The sequence below is a fragment of the Vanacampus margaritifer genome, chromosome 17 (assembly GCF_051991255.1).
Source record: "Vanacampus margaritifer isolate UIUO_Vmar chromosome 17, RoL_Vmar_1.0, whole genome shotgun sequence".
NCBI classification, from domain to species: domain Eukaryota; kingdom Metazoa; phylum Chordata; class Actinopteri; order Syngnathiformes; family Syngnathidae; genus Vanacampus; species Vanacampus margaritifer.
In genome coordinates, this window is record NC_135448.1 from 19,173,994 (window position 1) to 19,195,836 (window position 21,843).

The following is a 21,843-nucleotide window of genomic DNA, read 5'->3' on the forward strand; positions in this document are numbered from 1 at the left end:
TATATGAGCCGGTTATCTGTGAATGGATCCCACTTCGGATACAAACTATCTTTTCAAATTGTAATTGTTTCTAATGAGGATTTTGATAATTGCGTTTTGCAACATTCATGACCGTGAAAATTAAAATCCAGCGTGGTTATGTTTAAATGGATCCCCACTTCTGATACCACATATCTTAAGGAATTTACATTTTGCAACAACTGTGACTTTTAATAAAATTCAAAGTACAGGAGCTAGTTATGTTTGAGTGGATCCCTCTTCAGACACCAAATAGCTCATGGATTTTTGCAACATTCTTGTTCTTCTCCATAATTACATTCAAACAGAGGATCAGAGCTGGTTATCTGTGGGTGGATCCCACTTCTGACACTTCTTTTCAAAATCTGATTGTTTCTAATGAGAATTTTGTTTTGCAACATTCATGGCCGTCAATAAATGAAACTCCAACATGGTTACTTACAAATGGATCCCCACTTCTGACACCAAATACATTTGGTCCTCCATTAGAGGACTAATCAAGGCTTTGCTTGGGTGTTGTCGTTTTGCAACTTTCCTGACTTGAACTCAACCAAATCATTTGGTTCTCGAAGCCTTCTGGAATTTCCGGCACTGCGAGACCCGAAAAAGGCTTCTCGTGTACTGTATCCAACTTCTGTAACGGGATCACGACATTTCAGTGTGTACGTGCGTGCGCTTGTTTGTCAGAGCTGACGGGGATTTTTGTTGCTAAGAGGCCAGACAGTGTGTTTATTCCTCTTGCATTTACAAAGAGTGTGTGTGTGTGTGTGTGTTCTTTTGGGTCACCAGGTTACGGGACGGACACAGGAAGTCAAGTGTGGACTTCCTCAGTGACGCTTTTATGCAGATGTGTGTGTTTGTTTGCTAAGCGCGCAGGAAACGCACGCACGGACAAGGCTGTGTGTGTGTGTGTGTGTGTGTGTGTGTGTGTGTGTGTGTGTGTGTGTGGCGTGTGTGTGCGTGACATGTGACTGCATGTGAGTTTGAATAATTCATCCGCCGGCGGCGTGAAGCAGGTCACAAGCTCATTGCGGAAACGTTGCCCCTGCATCCATCTTCTCTTTCCACGCATTCATTCCTTCATCCGTCCATCCATCTTTTCCACGCACCATCCATCCTCGTCTTGCAACCGACCATTCAGTTGTCCGTCCGTCCGTTGTCTCCTTGCCTACAGCTGTTCATTCGTTCATCTGTCCTTGACATACGTCCATCTATTCGCTCCCTACATCCGACCATCTGTGCATCCATCCGGCTTTTCCGCGTATCCACTAATTCTCCTCACATTAAAACTTTCATTCATCCATTCATTCTCTCAAAGCATCCAATGGTTCATTCATACATACATCCTTTCACTCCCTACATCCGACCATTTGTCTGTCCATGCATCCATCCGTTCCAGGTATCATTCATTCTCCTCACATTGAAGCGTTTATTCATCTATTCATTGTGTTCATTCAACCATCCATCCATTCACTCCATGCATCCGACCAGTTGTCCGTTCAACCGTCCGTCAACACATCCTTCTTACATCCAACCTTTCATTCACTTACCTATTCATTCTCCTCACATGCAACCATTCATCCATCCTCTTCTCGCCAGACATTCATCCCTTCATCCATCCTCTTCTCGCCAGACATTCATCCCTTCATCCATCCTCTTCTCGCCAGACATTCATCCCTTCATCCATCCTCTTCTCGCCAGACATTCAACCATTCATCCATCCTCTTCTCGCCAGACATTCATCCCTTCATCCATCCTCTTCTCGCCAGACATTCAACCATTCATCCATCCTCTTCTCGCCAGACATTCATCCCTTCATCCATCCTCTTCTCGCCAGACATTCATCCCTTCATCTATCCTCTTCTCGCCAGACATTCATCCCTTCATCCATCCTCTTCTCGCCAGACATTCATCCCTTCATCCATCCTCTTCTCGCCAGACATTCATCCCTTCATCCATCCTCTTCTAACATTCATCTTCCCCTGCCTGCAACCATTCATCCCTTCATCATTTCACCATCCATGATTCATCCATCCATTCCTTCACCCATTCATCTGTCTCCGACTCCTGCATCCAACCAACTGTCTGCCATCCATCCGTCTGCTCCATTCATCCCTCCAGCCTTCATTCACTCTGTCATCATTCATCACTCCTCTCCTTCTTCCCATTCATCCATTCATCTGTTTTTCCTAAACGGGAAGTTGGCAAGGGCGGGCTTCCCACATGTTACTCACGTCCGCTCCATTATTGGCCGGCCACGAGGGACGAGCATTGATCCAATTAAACGCAGACATTGGCACACCAGCGGCGCTCTGTGTGTGCGTGTGTGCTCTCGCGCCTTCAACCTTTGAACTCTGCTGCTTGAAAGGCCTTTTCAAAGGCATCTGCAGTGTGAACAAGTTAATGAGCTGCCCGAGTGAGCGTGCGTGCGCGCTTTTGACAAGTTTGCCGATGTTACTCGCCGCTTGCAGCACGTTGTCTTTCCCAACAGACCTTTCTTCCTCCGACGCACTCTCACACGCACTCTCACATACACACTCGCAGCAGCAGCAGGTGATTCGTTCCCTAATCTTTCATTCCAACAGTTGTGGATTAGCAATAATCTGAGGCCCGCAGAGACGCAACCCTCAAAGGCGGACTGACACCGAGCGTGCGTGTCCTCCACTCTCTTCTTTAAGTAGACGCGTTTTGTGTGAGAGTGTATGTTAGAGTCTTTGTTAGTGCGTGTGAGAATGAGTGTGAGTTGTTTTGTGTGTGCAAGTATCAGAGTGATTATGTCTCAGTTTGTGAGTTTGAGAGTGAAGGGAGATCTGTATGTGAGAGCTGAATGTATATGAGTGATCGTGGGAGTGGAAAGTGTGTGAGAGTAAAAGTTTGTGTCAAACAGTGAATGAGTTTGTTTGAGAACGCAAGAGGGATTTTGTGTGTGAGAGTGAAAGAGACTGAGGGTGTATGTATATTTATTAACATGAGTGGTGACTGTGCGTAAGAGAGTTGTAGAGTGAGTGCTCGTGAGTGACTGAAAGTGAGAATAAATGTGTGAGAGTAAAAAACATTTGAGTGCCAATGACAGCGTTTGCTACCTGCCTCTGTTTAAACGATGACATGCCAGGGGAGGGCGAGGGCGGGGGCGGGGGCGGGGGCGGGTCGTTTGTTTATAAATGCAGGCAATTAACACGGGGTGCAAATTAACGAGCATCGTTAACGAATAGCAATTATCTGCATTGCTTGTCTTAATGATGGCGTCGTCACGGCTGCTTGAGAAGCAAAAACGTCTCGGCGTCGTTTAGCTACGCTAGCCCGGCGCAATATCCAGATAGGAATAGAACTCACGCGGTCCTGATTGGGTTTTTGGCGTGCAAGCGGCTTTCGGTGATGGATTCGGTCGCCGGGTTTCCCTCCCGCGGAAGCGATTAGCCGTCACGGCGGCGGCTCAAGGTGCGAGCCGGCCGATTAGATCCGCGGCGGAGATGGATTTGAGGAGAATGAAAGGGGATTGAGGTCAAAGGCAATCGCGGAGCCGGGCCAGATGAGAGGCGGAGATTTGGACTCGCACCAGTTTTGTTTTGTCCTTGTGGACTTGTCACGTTTGTCTTCATCATCCTCTTCTGTCTTCCTTGATGTCTTCTTCTGTTTGTTGTTTTACTCTCATAGGAAAAGTCGATGTTCATTTTTTTCCTGCCATTTTGTTAAATGTAATCTTATACACCAAGAGTACGATGGATATCGGTGAGTACTTGATGATAATTGTGATGGTATCGGTCTGAAACAAAAGTGGTATCGAGCATCCCGAGTATCATTTCTACTTGGTGACCGATTGATCGGCCCTTATTAGCTTTCTTAAGAATAAAATCTTTCTTTTTTACGCATTACAATGACATGATTTATGTTTTAATTCAGTATATTTTATTAATCAATCGGACACTTGATCGAGTATTGGAATTTTATTCTGCCAAATATCGGCATCGTCCAAAAAAATCCATATCGTTCCTTCTCCTTTTCTTTCTTTTTCTTTCCTTCTTCTTCTTGTCGTCATCTTAATTTTCCTTTTTATTTTTTTATCTTTCTTGGGCCTTGTCTTGTTTAATTTTTCATCATGTCTTCCTAATGCAGATGATGATTTGCCGCAGTATAGCGCCAACTAGTGTCAAGGAGGACTTACTCAATGTCAGATTTCATTTTTTTTGGGGCTCAAGCATCGCTTACTGGTATCAGCAGCCTCCACAAGTACCCGATACCTTAAAATAAGGCCGGTATCGGCCCGATAACGAAACCCGGTATCGGTAAAATACTTCATCTTCTTTTGTCTTCTCCTTCGACCTCGTCTTCTTCAAAACGCGGCAGGACGGGCCTTGCGTGACGACAAGGAGAAAAGATGGCAGCCAATGAAAGGGAGATGGGTTGGCTACGTGGTTAGCGGGCGCCCGTAAAGGAGCTCGTGACGGGCGGAGACAAATTGGACGCGCCGGACGACCCGGACGGGATTAGGCAAGAATCCGCGAGCGGCGGGACCGCCGGCTTTCGCCGCGCATACGTTATCCCCGTCCAGCGCTAAAACGTGCCGACACTCGCTCAGGCCGCCGTTGATGCTCGTGCCGGCAACATATTCATCAGCGGCTCGAGTGCTGTTTAAAAAAAAAAAAAAAAAAATCATAAAAAGGTACCAACCCCAACATTTCAGGTAAATGTAAGAAATGAGGATTTGGCTTCTTTGCGATTGGTTCAAATCGTCAACGTGTTTTCATGTCGCCGGGCAGAAATGTTGTGAGGACGCTGGAAGTTTGCGTGGGCCTGCGGGAGTCTCGTCAGCCAATGCGAGCGAGCCCAGGGACCGTGGCGGGGTCATCTGCTCTTTATTGTGCCCCGGAGGAGCAATTTGTTTACCACCTGTGTTGTTTACACGCACGCACGCACGCACGCACGAACGCACGCACGCACGCACGCTTACATTCCCGATTTAATGACTTGATTGGATTTTGCTCGTTTTTCCCCTCTCAACTTCTTCTTCTTTTCATTTTCAATTTTTTTCCGTCTTTGGCCTTTTCTTCTTCATCCTTGTCTTCATCTTGCTCGCCTCTTCATCTTCATCCTTGTCTTCATCATATTTGTCCTCATCTTCTTTGTCCTTGCCTTCATCGTTTTCGTCTAGTTTTCTTCATCCTTGTCCTTTTTTTTTTCTCTCTTTGTCTTCTTGTTTTTGCCATCTTTAGTCGGGTAACAAATGTTTTCGAAATGTTTAAGCGGATTGACGGAAAATGCGCAAAATGGGTGGAATAAAAATGGGTAACTGGAAACCCAACTTTTTGTTGTCATCCTTCTTGTTAGGGAAAGGCCGATTATTGGCCGAGCCGATTATCAGCGCCGATGTTTAGCATTTTGACAAATATTGAGATATTGCAGCCTGAAAGAAAAAAAAAATCTGACTGCTGATGTGAGATCAATTTAAAACTGTGTTAACCTCAGGGAAATATTTCTTAAAATTTCCAAGACATTCTGCTGACCTTGGAAACTCCCCCACCTTTTGTTTGAAATATAAGTTTTTAGTTAGAACGTTTTTATTTAGCTTTCAACAAAACTTTAAACTGGATAATTTATTTATTTTCAATTTACTGAAAATGACTTCCAGTTATCCTTGACTACCAATGCTCAGTATCGGCCCTGAAAACCGTATCGATCCATCTCTACTTTCGCGTCTTCTTTTGCATCTTTGTCCAAGTCTTTATTCTCTCTTTCAGCTTTTTCATCCTCGTCTTCCTCATCTCCCTTCATCTTTCTTGCCTCCTGGTTCGCCGTCCCCGGCTCTCGTCTTCTTCCCGCAAAGGCGCATGACAGTCATCAGCCTAATTACACAACGTGTAATTACAGCAGCGCGAGCGCACGCCGCCCTGCGACTCGCACGGGGACTCGCCGCCGTTCAGCTTCTTCCTCCATCGCGTTTTCGATTTCGCCCGACGGAGGAAGCATCGATTACCTTCGCTTGCGAGTGCCTCCGGCTAACCCCCCCGCCACCCCCCCTAAACACAAAGGCATAAAGGGGTCCGCAGGGGGAGCAGACGCATTTCTGAGCCCCCTTTGAAAAGTTCCTTAGAAACGGCAGAAAAGTTGCGAGCACGGGCGCCACGCCCTCCCGCTGATCCTGGCAGGAACGCGACCATTGAGCCAACACGCGCGCACAAAATAACACTTAAATCTGCTTTGCCATTGACTAGCATACAGCGCTAACTGCAGCATTTTTCCACAATCACACATCAATACACAAACACGCACACGCACACACACACACACACACACACACACACAGTGGCACTCCCTGATCGGCACCCACACACTGAAGCAACAAAACAGTGCATTATGCAGTGTGGGAGCGGCAGTCGTGTCGGAATCTCAAAGCATTTCTGGCTACACAAACACATTAGACACACACGCCATCACTTCATTCTCATATTATTTCAAATGTCCCTAATTTGCTTGGTGTAGACGGGCCGTGGAATGTGTCTACACACACTGTGGCTTCAATTTAGTGGACACGCGCACACGCGCGCACGTGCACGTGTAGATGCATGTTTCATAAGGTCATCCATAATGGAAGACGATTCCAAGCAGGGAGGCCTGCTGTGTGTGTGCGCGTCTTGTCTCCGCTGTCTCCATTTGAGGACAACAAGCCGATGGAGGAGCAAAACTGCCACAAAGGAAGAAATAACTAAATACAGGAAGGAAAGTGAATAAAAGTGAAAATAAAAACGGATATAAAAAATGCAATTAAAAAAAAAAAAAAATGAATACTGTATATCCCCTAAATAAAAATTATTATATTTTTTGAATCTTGTTTCTTATGTTTGTATTTATTTTAACTTTTATTTACATAAATAGATAAAAGTAAAAATAAATACAATTTTTAAAAATATATATTTGTACTTTTATTTATTTATTTAGGGATATATATATTTATATATATCATTTTTATTTCTAATTTTGTCGGTTTTGGTCCTCCACACAAGCCAATTTGGGAGATTCAAAAATTCAAAACGCACAACAATTGGGGACGTTTTTCAATGTTTGTGACAGTGTTACTGTAATGTCCTCTCAAGTGATGATACGGTTTGAGTGTGTGTGTGTGTGTGTTGCGCTTAATCCCGTTGGATTGCCAGATTAGTGTAACATCTGGCTGCTGCGGGCGTCCATCGGTCTCCGCGCGACCCCCAACAATCATCCTGCAACGTCCAGCCATCGTGAGAGTGCATCGAAGAATTTCTGTGTGTGCGTGCGGCGGCGGTCTCGCAGCCCCCCCCCCCCCCCCCCCCCCCACTCCATTACGCACGCCCCGAGCCGGCTGACCCCCCCCTGGATCCCCTTCCTTCGTCATGCAGCTTCTCGCCCCGGCATGCTACGAGCTAACACGCTAACGTCCTTCAGGGCTGAGCAGCTGATTGCGAATTGTACCGTAAACTCCACGTTTCAGTTACAAAAAAAAAAAAAAGAAAGATGAAGCAGCCATGTTTGTGTCGTGTTTTTGCCGCGTGTCGTGGCAAAAAATGGCTCAATTGAAACGAATCGCTTTCAGATGATCTCGTTTATTATCGTCCCGAGTTTGAAACGTAGATCAAAGCTGACGAGGGACGGCGAGCGGAAGCGCGTTTTCAATTTGGAAGCTAAACGAGTCGCTCCTTGAAGTTGGCGTCGGCGCGAGACACTTAACGGGCATTTTAATTAACTGCCGGAAGATAAGACGTGTCAGTAAAGTTGACGCTTGTCTGAGGCTAACGATGATGATGATGATGATGATGATGTCATTTTAGAGGTGACTGCGCGCACAACATCCCGCTAACACCCCCGCGCGGCTTTTCTCTTTACTGGGGAAAATTCCCGTATGGCTGCCATGTTTGCGTCTAATTGGGGCACGACGCGAGCCGCAATCCTTGCTAACGCAAGCTGCGTGATGCTTCCCAGGCTACTTTTGGGGTTAGCCATAAATGCTAACTAGCTGAGGTCGAACGAATTTAAACCTGGGACCTCAGGAATGTAAAGCAGACCCGCTCTCCTCTGAGGCAAATTGAAAAAAGTTCAAAGAGGCTTCCAGAGACGTGATTTATGTTCCCCCTCGAACCCCCCCCACCCCCCCACCCGTCTTTTGCGCACCTGCTCGCCCGATGCTCGCCACTCCGGCCGTTCCGTTTCCAGATAAGTGGGCTCCGCCGCCTGATTGACAGGAAACACGTTGCGTTCATTTTCTGGCTCCCGCGCACGAGCTTGTTTACGAACACTCTCGAGCGCGGCGAGCTAAAAACAAACACACAACACGTTCATCTCCAGCATGAGCGCTTCCTCCCCTCGTAGTGCCAGATTACAAATGGCGACCGATCGCGTTTCTTCCCTCGTTCCACTCAGGACCCTCGGAAGCATTATTTTAGAGCGCTAATGAGCGCAAAACTGCACAGCGGGTTCTTTCTCCCGCGCTCACACTCGTGAACCCCCGCTGCCAACAACTTCCAGTTCCCGCACATTTTCTTCATGGCTAACTGCTCCGAGTTTGGACGGCGAGTCGTGAATATCAATTTCGAGGGTGCCGTGAAAGTGCAACTCTTACACTTGTGCGCTTTAATGGGGCCTGCCGCACAAAATTCCAGAACCCTGGTGGGGGGGGGGGGGGGCGAGATCCAGTCGCTATTTGTTGTACAGTATGTTGGTATTTATTTTTATTTTTACATTTATTGATATGGCATCACGATGATGAACATCACGATGATGAACATCACGATAACGCGGTCTTGAAATGAAGGTTTGCGTCCAGCTAACAAGCTAGCTTGCATTGCTAATTAGCTAGAGATTTCCCCCCCCAAAAAATAAGTACTTTGCTTTCTTTTTTACTAATGAGTCTAATGAACCTTAATGGAAAAACATCATCATAACGTCAGAATCTGAGGTTCCCTGAACGCCTCGTGTCAAAGTTGCTGGTGTGTGTGTGTGTGTGTGCGCGGGACAAATGCTGCATTCGAGGACGGTCGGAAGTCGGACTTTTCCGACTTCAAACCAGGAAATGCGTACGGGAACGCATTCATAAATATTCGACATAACTCCACGCTATGCTGCTATCTCCGTGTATGAAATTATAAGTACTACTGAAACTACTGAAATAAAATAAGATAAAAACAATAAATGAAGCCGAACTGCGAGAAGGCAAGTTTGCTGAAGGTCAAAATGAGTTTTGAGGACCAACATAAAAAACAATGAAAAACAATTCCGCCATTTTGATTGTTTACCTCGAACGCTTTCAGGTCGGAACTGGGAAAAAAACAATTGGGATCCTCGAACGCAGCATTAGCTAACAGCCAGATAACAAGCTAGCTAGCTAGCATAAAAGCAGCGAAGTAGCTACTGACTTTAAAAAAAAAAAGTACTTTGCTTTCTTTTTACTAATGATTCAAAGTGTACTAATGAACCTTAATGGAAAAACAACATGATCATAACGTCCAAATCTGAGGTTCCCTGAACGCCTCGCGTCACAGTTCGATATTGTTGCTTGTGTGTGTGCCAGACGAAGGCTGTGTGTGAGCAGAGCGGGCCAGGCTATCTGTGCTAATCTGCGCTGAAGGTGGCAGGTGTCTTAACAAGGCTCTCACCTGCTAACCTACTCCTACACACACACACACACACACACACACACACACACACACACACACACACACTTGTCCTCCCACACAGTCCACCCCGCCTGAATGGAAGTGTGCGAGCACTCAGGCTGGCCGCCGTCCAGGCCGCCCCGCCAGTTAGCGAGCGGTGAGACGGAGCGTAAAAAAAAAAGCCAAAGATGGAGGCAGAGCGGAGGTCACCGCTGATTGGCTCGGGGATTTACTGCGGGGAAAAAAAACACAAGATGGGAGCGCTACAGACAATAAACAGGCGGCGTTTATTTTCTCCAGAGGGTCAGCCGGCCCCTTACTACTCCGCCGCTTCCGTGCGTTTTGGCGAAGAAGAGCCGACGCAGCAGTCGGCGTGAATCAGCAAGCTCTTTACGAGGCGTGGGCAGCCATATTAGAAATGTGCCACCTCAACTCCATGTGAACTTTTCATTACCTGCTTTAGGATCATCATAATTCTGTTCCCAATCGTTCTTGGGCCGAACAAGTTGACAAACGGAGAAATTCCCAGACCGCAATTTTTTTTTTGATGAAGCCTGCGTGTCTTAGCGACATGAAATTTGGTAGACATTTCTATCGACCTACTAAAAAATTTCAAGAAGCCTTGATGGAAAGGACACGATGCGTCTGCAATTGTAGTTCGAACCCGACCCCTTTGGGTTGATCGCACCAGGGCCCGACCGATATGCATTTTTTTAGGCCGATGGCGAGACCGATTTTTGTGTGTGTGAATATTCGTTATTTAAAGGAAAAACACCCCCGAAGTCGATGCTAACGTCCCCTTAGCATTTGAATGGGATCTTCCCTTCATTTTTAGCATTAGCGCTAGGCTAGCAAAGTTTTAAAAATGAAGCGTGTTTTGTATTTCAACATGCAGTGGATGTAATTGTTATCGGCATGCGTTAACTCCAACTGCCGTGTCATTAAACAGCTTAAAGGAAGTTTAGGGACAACAGAAGAACCAGAAGAACATACGCAAAACACTTGCTAGTTGCTAATGCTACGCAAGCAAAATGATGCATTCGGGGTACTTTTGTAGCGTCGAAAACTTTGCTTTTTTCGATGGTAACGTTTCAAGGGGAAAATAATTGGCCATTTGGCCCAATTGGTCCATGTTTGAAGGGTAATAATCGGCCGATTAATCGGTCGGGCCCTAAATAGAACCCTCTTCAATTTCCGTTTAAAAATTGAGCTCCTGAAACCAATTTCAGTGAGCATGAAATTTGGTAGCCTGAAGTCTGAACAAGCAGTGCGTGCTTGAAAAGCCACAGGTTCGACTGCCGTTTTTTGTTTGAAGCCACCATTGGGGTCAATTTAGAAAAGTTTTCAAGGCGTCCTTCAAAGGCGAACTCCTCCTACAGATGATTTTCCCGATTGCTAGCAAATTCGACCCACGTAAACTTGACAGATGGCAAAGGCTCATTTGTGAAGGGTTTGAGATTTTGTTCATGTGGGCGGAGCATGTTGCCATAAAATCTGATACTGTGATGTAGGCTACATTTTGCTGTTATTTATGATAACATGAAAATGCGACGTGCTCATTAGGCTAAGTGTTTTCCTCCGCTCTTGCGCAAGCTGACAATAACCCTTTCACCTTGATTATCACCTCAGACGTCGTTCCTATATTTCTCTTTGAACCTTCTCTTGAGCTGCTCAAGCAACAGGGTGACACATGGGTGCAAAAAAAAAGGCAACCCGACGGACGTGACCTCGGTGTCCTTAATTGTATTTATCCGCACCCCGGTAACACCCCCCCGCCCCTGCAACGTCTGTCCCTCCGTTTAGCGACGAGGAAGGAGCGTCGCAGATGGCGTCGCTATTCCAATGGAGCCCCCCCCTCCCCCCTCCCCCCACGATCGGATAACATCGCCCACATTAAAAAAGGGGCAATTAACGATTTGTACGCTGCGGCGTGTATTGTGTGTGCGTTGGCGGGGCAGCGTGCTCGGGTTACTGAGGAATGTGTTTGAAGTCAAACGCACCGACAGAAGCCGACTCGATTTCAACGACAAAAAGGGTCTTTGCATTAGAAGCTGTTCGACAGAGGTGGCAAATCCAAGTCCGGAAAGTTAAAAACCCCGTCACAGTTTGGCTTTAGCCCCTCGTGCTAGCTAGCTAGCTCGCTAGCAGGTAAACAAGCACCCGGCCGGGGGAGCTAGCTTACTTTCTAGACCTGGATTTGCCACCTCTGCCATTCATTTCTATATAACGCGGTATAAACGATTGGTGTGTAACACAAACGAACACTGGTAACTGTCAGTGTTTTTTTTTTTCTGCTCACAAGTCAGAACTTGATCCAATTGAGTCACGAGTGGGATGGCGGCCTTTCACTATTGTGTAAAATGAGACGTCACGCGGCGGCGGCGAGGTCGTGCCGCTCCAGATCGCATTGCCAACGCCTCAGAGGACACACCTGTGCTTTACCGCACGACCTGGGCGAGCACAGTATACAACCCCCCCCACCCCCACCCCCCCACCCACAACCCCCGCGCCCCAAGCTTCAACCAAAGCTATTTTGGTTGCTTTTTGTTTGCACGCCACAGCGTTGACTGGATTGTACCGGGTTTTTTTGGGGGCTTATTGAGTGAACTTGTCGACAGGATGGGGGGCGCGAAGGCTTGTTTGGTGAATTTGCCGACTGGTGAAAGTTGTAGAAGCAGAGGTGCAGAAAGTAAAAACCCTGCCACAGTTTGGCTTTAGCCTCAGATGCTAGCTAGCTACCTAGCTAGCTCCCATGGTGCTTTTTTCCCTGCTAGGAAGCTACTTAGCTAGCTCGTAAAAGCCAAACTGTGACAGGTGCTGGCTAGCTAGCTCCATAGCTAGCTCCCATGCTGCTTGTTTACCTGCTAGGAAGCTAGCTAGCTAGCTAGCTCGCTAGCACTTGGGGCTAAAGCCAAAGTGTGGCAGGGTATTTACTCTCTGGACCTGGATTTGCCACGTCTGGCCGCAGGAGGCGTGCGATTGGTTGCTTTCTCGTACTTGCCAACAGAAGATGACTGGACGAACTTGTCAACGACGTGATCGTGTCTTTGGCAAACTTGTCGGGAGATCCGTTGGCTCCGACAAAACATCCACGACGAGAAGAAAACACAATCAGCTCTGCCAAGTTAGAATGACAAGAGTTTGTTTTTGTTGTCTTCTATTTATTTATTTTTTTTTAAGGAAGGCAGAGTTTAAAAACATCCAATTTGACGCTCGGCGCATTTCGGTTCACTCAAATTCAAAACGTTTTTTCCTCCGCCAACGAATAAGCCGTCCACTTCTGGCGTCCAGGATCTGCTTTCTTAGTAACATTTCCAACACTTTCTGTGTGAATAATACATGACTCATAACCATGCAGAATTATGCGGACGCCGTGCGTCTATGAATTTTTGCTGTACCTAATGAAGTGTCTTGTGAGAGTAGCATTTTTTTTCCCGGTGGGGGGGGGGGGGGGTCACTGTCTCTAGCTTCACACGCTGCCACAAAGTAAGCTGGCCAGGTTGTCATCGTTTTTTTTTTTTTTTAAATCGAGGGCAGCGCCGATGATTCTGACCCCGCCCCCCCCCCTCATGGCCCCCGCCCCTTCTTTTGGGTTTTATCGGTGCGGTGTGGGAGCGCCGGTGGCGTCTGGTTGCGGTCGGTTAGCTATGCGGCGCGGGGCTGTTTATAGCTCGCCAAAATGCAGCGCTGCCTGGTCCCACTCAGCTCGGATCACGTTGGAAAAAACACAAATAGCCCTGCTGGCGCACTCGCGCACTCGCTCGCCACAAAATCAAAACCTGTCATTAGAGCCGGCGCACACACGCACGCACACGCACACACACGCACGTTGTAATTAGATGCAGTGACGCATTGCTCTCCGGCACACTGTGAATTTACACCACAATATCAGCTCATAAATTGAACATGCTGGGACACAGTGTGATGACATCGTGCTTTTAAGTGTGTGCGTAAGGGGGGCGAGTGTGTGTGGGAGGGGAGGGGGAGGGGGGGCGTGCACACATTTAAACACAGTCTGCATCCAACTCTGAAAATAGACAGGGGAGACTCTCAGCCGCCGTATGGCCTGGATTTAGACGTGTGTGTGTGTGTGTGTGTGTGTGTGTGTGTGTATTATTATTTAAAAAAAAAAAAAGGGGGGCCCCCAGGGGCTGACTTCTGGACCTGCCTCGATGGGTCTGGCCTTGCGGGGGGGAGGGGTTTGTCTAAGCGTGTGTTTTTAAAGGCATGCTGAGTCTAGATAAGGCAGATGAAAGGAAAGTGGGGCGAGTATGGGGGATGCAAGGTTTTTGTTTTTTTTGGGGGGTGGGGGGGGGGTCAAGCTGATTTTTAGCTTGTTTTGATGTTATGCAACACCTTTCGCAAGGGGTGTGTGATGTTTTCTCTGTGTGTGTGTGGCGGTCGCACGAGCCCTGCATCTCACCCCCCCGAAAAAACGATGGCGTTCTCCGGGAAAGGCAAAGGTTGCCCATAGCAACGGCCCCCATTGTGAAATCCTTGGATGGCACACACACACACACACACACACACACATAGTGTTAGCACTTTTTTTTTTTTAGTACTTTCACACGCTTACATATAGAGCTCCCAATATGACATGGAGAAAAAAAATGAAATGCATTGTGGCTATGATAAAGATAGTGTTGGTGGGGTTACAAATAGGTTGCGCAATAATTAAAAAAAATGCATAAATATAAAATACGAACGGCCAATCCGATTCCAGCCCCTGACGTCAATCACGAGGCCACGCCCTTTTATGGCTCAGTGCGTACAGTAATTAGACTTTATAAAACCTATTTATTTATTAATTCTTTTCGAGTGTTTTTCATATAATACAGTGCAATTTTTTTTTTATATGTGGAAATTTATTTTTATTTTTTTTAGTAAATTCAGTTACGAGCTTAGTTATGTTACAAATTACATTTTTATGTCACTTTATTTTTAATCAGTTTATTTTGTGGACACAAATTAGCATCTATAATCAGGGATGAAAGTGGTTAGAATTCCCTGACATAAAGGTCACCGCGCAGCCATAATTTATTTATGTATTTATTTATTCATTTTGTATAAAAAAAAATTGGGGGGGGGGGGGGGTCGGTTGTCATTCATTAACCACCGACATGCAAAAAAACAAAACAAAACAGTTGCACAGCGCACACAAAACGCACGCATTAGGCTTCTGCATTACACTTACTGTAACATGAGAAACGGATTTTCATTCAAAATGTTATTTTTTTCATTGATGTGCAAAATAACAGTTAACAAAAACACCAGCAACCCCAAACGCCATCTCCTATGAATAGATATAAAAATAAATATAAAAAAATGAGCCCATGACCTTCATGCGTGGGACTCTCTCACACTCGCGCACAAAACAAGCGCACCCTCTCCCAACGAGGTGCACCCCCGCTCGGGTTTCCAGCTTCCATTATGACTTTATGGGCTTTTAAAGGCATCGGGTTTCCTGCGTCTGGAAGCGGCTGGGCGGGGAGGAGGAGCTTCTCCTCCATTTTCATGTTTGCACAATTAGCATCACACAAGCTAGCTGCCCCCCTCCCCACCCACTCACACCCTCCCTCCCACCAACGACTCCCCCATCCGAGGATGAGATTTAGATTTGCCGGGGAGATAAAAAAAAAAAAAAAAAAAAGCGCTCTTTGGTCACATACGATTGAGTTTTCCAGCACCTCCGGCAAAACCAGCCTGTTTTTTTTCTTGCCACTTTTTCATCTCATTAGCAGATAAACTCGCCGAAAGTTTGTGTGTAAAGAAGCCGTTTTAAGTGACAACACTGCAGTGCATCATCAGCAACAAAAAAAACAAACATTTTTTTAACCCATCCTGGATTTTTGTACATCATTAAAAAATGCTCGCGTTCGTGTACTTTCATGTCGTAAGTCACAAGGCAGGTAGCGCAGTGGCCTAGAGGTTAGCATGTTAGCCTCGCAGTTCTCAATTCCAGGTTTGAATCTCCACTTCGGCTTTCCTTTTGTCCTTGTGTTCGTTCACGTCCTCCTTCAGTTCAAAAACGTGTTCAATTGTCCGTCTGTGCTTTGCGATTGGCTGTCCACCAACTTTGTGCATTTTTTTTTTTTTTACTGATCTTTCTGATTCTACCAAAATGAGTTGGTTTCATGGAAAACATCCGTTCCTGACCAAAAAGTGGAGAAAAAGAGCTTTTTTTTTTTTTTTTGGTGAACATGTCACGCAGAACGGTGACCTTGACGCTAGCATATTTTCCTTTTGTGACGCCTCAAATGATGAAACAAGAAAAAGGCTTTGGATGTCAAAATAAAACGATGAAATTGACAAATCGCACGAATCCTTTCATGTGAGCCAATCGAAACCTTGGACTACAACGGGGGCGTGCTTGCCTGCAAATATGTTGCTCATCGATGTGCACGCTTGTAAACGCTGAGCCTGCCCTGCGGTCCCCCCCCCCCCGTGAGATCGCATCCACGTCGCTTCTCTGTGATCCTTTTTGTCTGCTTTTCTTTGATTTGATTTCAAGAAATCAGGCTGAAAAATGAGCACTTGAGGTTGGAAAAGTTCGCGGCCTCCGGCGCCAACACGCCCGCCGATTTCTGCGGCTTTGATGTCCTCCCGTCGGTCGGTTCCATGACGCGAGCTTCTGCGCAACGCCAGATGTTGCCCCCGGCCCGGCCGCCATCTTGTGCCCTGTCATGTGAAAACGCAAGCGTCCAATCGCAATGTTTGCGTTTCCCTCAGCAGGGTCAGACGTGGTCACCCGTCGATGACGAAGGCTCGACGGCGGACGACTTCTACGACGACGAGGACCTCTACTCGGGATCCGGCTCTGGATGTAAGTGTGTGTGTGTGTGTGTGTGTGTGTGTGTGTTTCCACCGCCAGCTGCCGCTTTATTTAATCTGCTGACCCTCAAGGCCTGCGCTCACCGCCCCCCCCCCCCCTCCTGTTCCCTCGCAACACTCGCTGTCCCAACACGTCACACAAAGCGCTTTCAAGACACAATTACCGCAAACTCGGACACGCCCTGGCAAAGTGGACCACCCTCCCCGAGATCTTATTTGCTGTAATCAGATTAAAGTCCACGCAGATTAGGCCATGGCGCACCTATCTGGCACACGGCATGTTGGCGTTTGTCTGGCGTGCGCAGGAATTAGCCGCTTAGTCTAAAGCGCATTGCTGTAATTGGGCCTGATGTTCTGATCTGTGCTGCTAAGCATGCGACGCTTCATCAGAAACAAACGGAAAAAGTAGCTGCTTTTATTTTTCGGGCATCACGCAACAAAAATTGACCGCATGTTTGTAACCAGCGGATTGGTTTGATTTGCTGTCTAAAGAAGTTGAAGAATGAAAACAGCTGAATTACAGCCATGCTTGGGCACAACTAAAAAAATAAAATAAAAAAAAAGCTAAACTAAAAGCACTCATAAACATAAGTAGAATTTGATTGATTTGTTAAAATGTTAAATATATAACAAGAAATACAATTTATAATTAAAAATTGTTAAGTCCTCCGGTCCTGCGGGGGGCGCTAAAGTGCAAAACAACCTGGCTGCAATGACATATTTTAAACGGCATCACATTTTTCAGTATTCCAAATAAGAAATCAAATCAACGCAACAACAAAAGTATTTCGAAAAGTTTGATCCGTCCGGATCTGATCCAGATTGCGACGTAAACGATGCCCTGGAAATTGTATTTAATATACTCAGTCTTACATAACAATATTTAAAGGGCCACTTGACTCATTGAGCCATTTTCAGCAGCAAAAAAAGTTCATATTTTGTCCAGAAGGAATTTGATAACTTCATTATTTTTCTTGTACAATTAAAAACTTTACAAACAATTTTTTTCCAATTACTGTCACTTGCCTGTTTTCCGGGTTTGGTCAGCAAACCGAGCCATGATTGGTCGTTACCTGCTTCCTCAGCACAGGTGACGTCATCTTCAGTCGACAGCAAGTGGAAAAATGTGTATTTTAAGGTATTAATTGTACATGAAAAATAATGAAGTTGCCAAAATCATTCTGAACTTTTTTGCGGCTGAAAACGGCTCAACGAGTCACGCGTCCCTTTAACAAAGCCTTGGCGGAAGTTTGCGCTGTTTATGTTCTGACCGAAGAGTTCCGCCATGTTTGAAATTTAAGTTTCCACAATGATGAATAAAAAGCTTCACACGAGATGCCGCCGCATAATCGGCTTAGTCGTTTTTTTGCGTATCGTGCCGACGTGTGCCAACAAATGGAAACGCACTCAACTAAAAACGGAGCCGCCCCCCCTTCGGCGGAGGTAACGAGAGCGCCGGCAGCGGGAACCGCCGGCTGGAAAATTGCATCGCTGGTGATACGGATCAGTCCGGCGGCTGCGGCGGCTCGTCTTGGTTTTTGACAGGGTCTCTATTGTGGGAGTCCATTTTGTAATATCCTCTCCTGCCCCGCGTGCCTTTTGTGAGGCCACATTCAATTTGCTCCTCTTTCAACCGCCGCTCAAACGCAATGAAAGGTACGCGGGGAAAATTAATCTCCTCTCTGCACTTGTTTAATACTCAAAAGCCCCTTTTTTCCTGCGCCACTTCCTTTCCTCGTGGCTTTGCCACACTTGTACTTCACGCCTCAGTCATCGCGGGAAACTGCCGGGAGTGGATTATAACAAAGCTGTGGACAGGCTAAAATAACAGCAGCGTGCCTGTTTTTTTTAGGCTCTCCTCCATTTTTATTGTACTGCTAAAGACAAGGGGGGGGGAATATGTGCTTGACACATTCAAATTTCACATCCTGCCTGTTGAATAAAGTTCATTTCGAGCAGCCCTCTATGCTTTGCGTCAATAAAGTTTCATTCAAATGTTCCCTTCGACATCTCACAACTTTTACATAAAGTTATTTTCATCAGTCCAACTCTCTTTTCAATAAAGTTCTATTTAAATGTCCTGCTAAAGTTACATTTAAATGTCCCGCTCCCTTTTTCAATAAAGTTTTGTCAGTTTGCACACACTTCTTCTACCTGCCTTGCCAATAAACAAAATTTAATTTCATTCAAGTGATGGTCTCCCTCTTACATTTTTTTTTACTAGTTACATTCGAATATCACACCTTCCTTATCAATAAAGTTACATAAAATGTTCTGCTCTCCCTCTCAATAAAGTTATATTCAAATTTCCACCTCTCCTTTTCAGTACAGTAGATTGTAATGTACTGCTTTCCTTTTCAACAAGGTTACGTTTGTATGTTCTGCTTTTCTTCTCAATAAAGTTACATTCAAATATCTCACTTTTTTTTTCTCTCCAGTTCCCGACATCAGTGTGAGGCCGACGTCAGTGTCCGTAACCTTCACCACGGAGGATCCCATCCCCCAGTCCACCACCCAGGCCACCAGCCCCGCGCCCTCCGCCGCACCCGCGGCCGAGCCCAGCGCCGACCCCGAACCCGCCGTCGCCATCACCGTTGTCGCTACGACCGTTAGCGCCACCACTGTCGCCACCGCCGCCATCTCCACCACCGCCGCCGCCACCGCCGCCACCGCCGCCACCGCCGCCGCTACTCTCCTGCCGACGGAAACAGACGGGGAGAGCGGCGCCTTCTGGGAACTGGAGTTGGAAAAGGAGAAGCAGCTGGAGAGGGAGCGAGAGCGGGAACGCGAGCGGGAGCGGGTTCGAGAGATGGAGCGCCAACGGGAACGGGAGCGGGAGAGAGAACGGGAACGAGAAAGAGAACGGGAACGAGAGCGGCAGCGAGAGAGGGAGAAGGAGCGAGAGCTGGAGCGCATACGGGCCGCCGCCGCCGCCGCCGCCGCCGCCCAGACCACCGCCGCCCCAAAATCGTCGGCTCCCGTCGTCGAGGTGACGACCGTAACGCCCACCGAGGAAGAAGAAGACGAGGACGTGTACCTGTCGCCGGAACCCACGTCACTCTACCCCGCCTTGGACGTGGACGTCACCACGGAGGAGGACGCGTCCACCACGGAGGAGCCCACCACCACCGCCACCACCGTCCAGCCCACCACCACCGTCAAGACCAGGTTCCCCTTCAGGCCCCGGGTTCCCGTGGCGACCACCACGCTGAGGGTGCCCACGGAGAGAAGCACACGCCCGCCACAGCCAACAACCACGCAGGTGAGACCCCAAAAATCCTAAACATTGTCTGAAGGTGTTTCAAAGCTTCATCATGACCTCCAACAAGATTGTTTTTTTTTATTTTTTTTTATCAGCACTTTTATTTGATGTGCCATCTACAGTTTTTGATCAATTATTTTCCCCTCAGGATTTATTTTGTTATTCTTCATTTATATTATAATATTCTTATGCTATTTTTAATAAATATTTATAATAATTGTTTTGTTTTTTAAATGGACAATTAGTTTTATTTATACGTTTTTTTCTTTCAGGTTTTATGAAAGTAATTCTCTTTGTTTATATTAAACATCAGTATTAAAAAAAATTATATTATACACACATTAACCGTTTTTTTGTTTGTTTGTTTTTTACAATTTAAAACAAAAAAATCCTGTTTAGCTTTTGGTAAGAATATTTGATGATATCATCTAAAAATTTCCGGATTAAAAATGTATCGTTATTTATGGACAAATAATGTTTTTTAAATAGAAATATTTGATAACAGCGCCCCAAATTATCTACATGAATAATATATGGATTTATGGACATATTTTCAAAATTTTTGTAAGACAAAAAAAATACGCTTTATTATTATATTTGTATAATTAATGAATATTTGATGTTGTCACGCAAAATTATTTATAGAATTTTTTTTTTAATGTAACCCGAAATTAATTATTTGTCTTGATTTGTGAACACACGCTTTTTAAATACAAATGTCCATGTTATACCATTTTTTTATTTTTATTTTTTATTACGCCCCTTGAAAATGATCCAAATTAAAAGAAAACTCTTTCTTGGATAAAATAAAAATTAAAAATACATGTAAACCAAATGTAATCTGGATCTGATCCAGATTACATTTAGTAACAATGTAAACAGTCTTATATCTTACATTTGTGTTGATCTTTGTGAAGTGGAGGTCAAACAGCTGAGCGCTTTTTAGCTTGGGGGGGGGAAAAAAAGCCACCTTTCTAAAATACTTCTAGACTTCTTCAAACCTTAACAGATGTAACTTTTAAAAAAAAAACAAAAAAAAACTATATATAAATAAGCACAATCTCCTTCAGGCCTGGGTTGTCCCAGAAGACCTCAAATCTATCCTCGTATATATTTCAGGATCTAGTTTCATATGTGTACGCGCCTCTGTCATTACCCAAATCCGCCAGCTGTGCGCGGTCGCGGCGGCCCAAAAAAGTGCACGCACACGCATAAACACACACACACACACACACAGTGGCACCTTTGTGTTGGCCCACTGACGGTCTCCGGCTGCAGTCTTGGAAAAGTCGCTTCCATCGCCACGGAAACGCAGTCCGGCCTCCTTCCTCAGCACTTTGCGCGTCGTGGATTTTGCTGCCAGAGATAACGAGATGCGCACACGCTTGTGAGAGGCGCCAAACAGCATTGATTTTTTTTTTTTGGGGTGGGGGGGGGGGTGCTCCTCTTTGTGTGTGAGTGTAATGCAAAATGTCTTTGTTGTCAGAACCGCTTTTGCAAAAATGTTACATTAATAGAACAAAGGCGTTTATTTTGCCCTTCCAATCTGGAATGGCAACAAACAACACGAAAGCTGCGAGCAGCCGTCAGCGGGCCCGAACGAGCCAGCGAGCCAGCGAGCCAGCGAGCCAGTCAGCGCCCGCTCGTTCTCGGCGAATCCTCGAAAATGATCGGAAAAGTCACGCCGTGGTCCGCTTGCGTTACGCAACGTCGGCTGAAATGTTTTGCGCGTTAGGGGAAGCTCGTTTGAGGGGATTCTCAAGTCGGAAAGCTGGAATTTTGTCCACTTCAAAGCAAAATGGCTGACTTGACGTTCCATTTCGGACCTGGGTTCGTTCCTCAGACGCTTTCGTACATTCCTGATCCGATTTTTTTTTTTCTTTCTAATTTACAATCTGAGTTTGATTGTGATTGTGGTTCTCAAATGGGGGTGCGTGAGATTTTAAAATATATTTTAAAAAGTATACGTCAGTATTTCAAAAAAATATATCTTCATAAAATTAATGTTCTATTCAGAAGGGCTCTTCAATTTCAGTGTCTTAAAAACCCAGCATGTCCCGCATACCGGAAGGGTTTGACCCAATTTGTCATATGCCACCGAGAATCACTTGAAAA

The 21,843-nt window shown here is 46.0% G+C and overlaps 1 protein-coding gene across 2 annotated transcripts in view; it reads left to right on the forward strand.

The window, feature by feature from the left end:
* Nucleotides 1-21,843, forward strand: part of sdc3 (syndecan 3) — a 35,752-nt gene that overhangs the window by 5,937 nt on the left and 7,972 nt on the right. Inside the window, exons 2-3 of one of the 2 annotated variants that reach the window (XM_077548561.1) lie at nt 16,368-16,458; nt 18,905-19,728. In XM_077548561.1, coding sequence (XP_077404687.1) covers nt 16,368-16,458; nt 18,905-19,728 — 915 coding nt within the window. Of the gene's footprint in view, nt 1-16,364; nt 16,459-18,904; nt 19,729-21,843 lie in introns of both variants that reach the window. The other variant, XM_077548559.1, reaches the window with a different exon arrangement.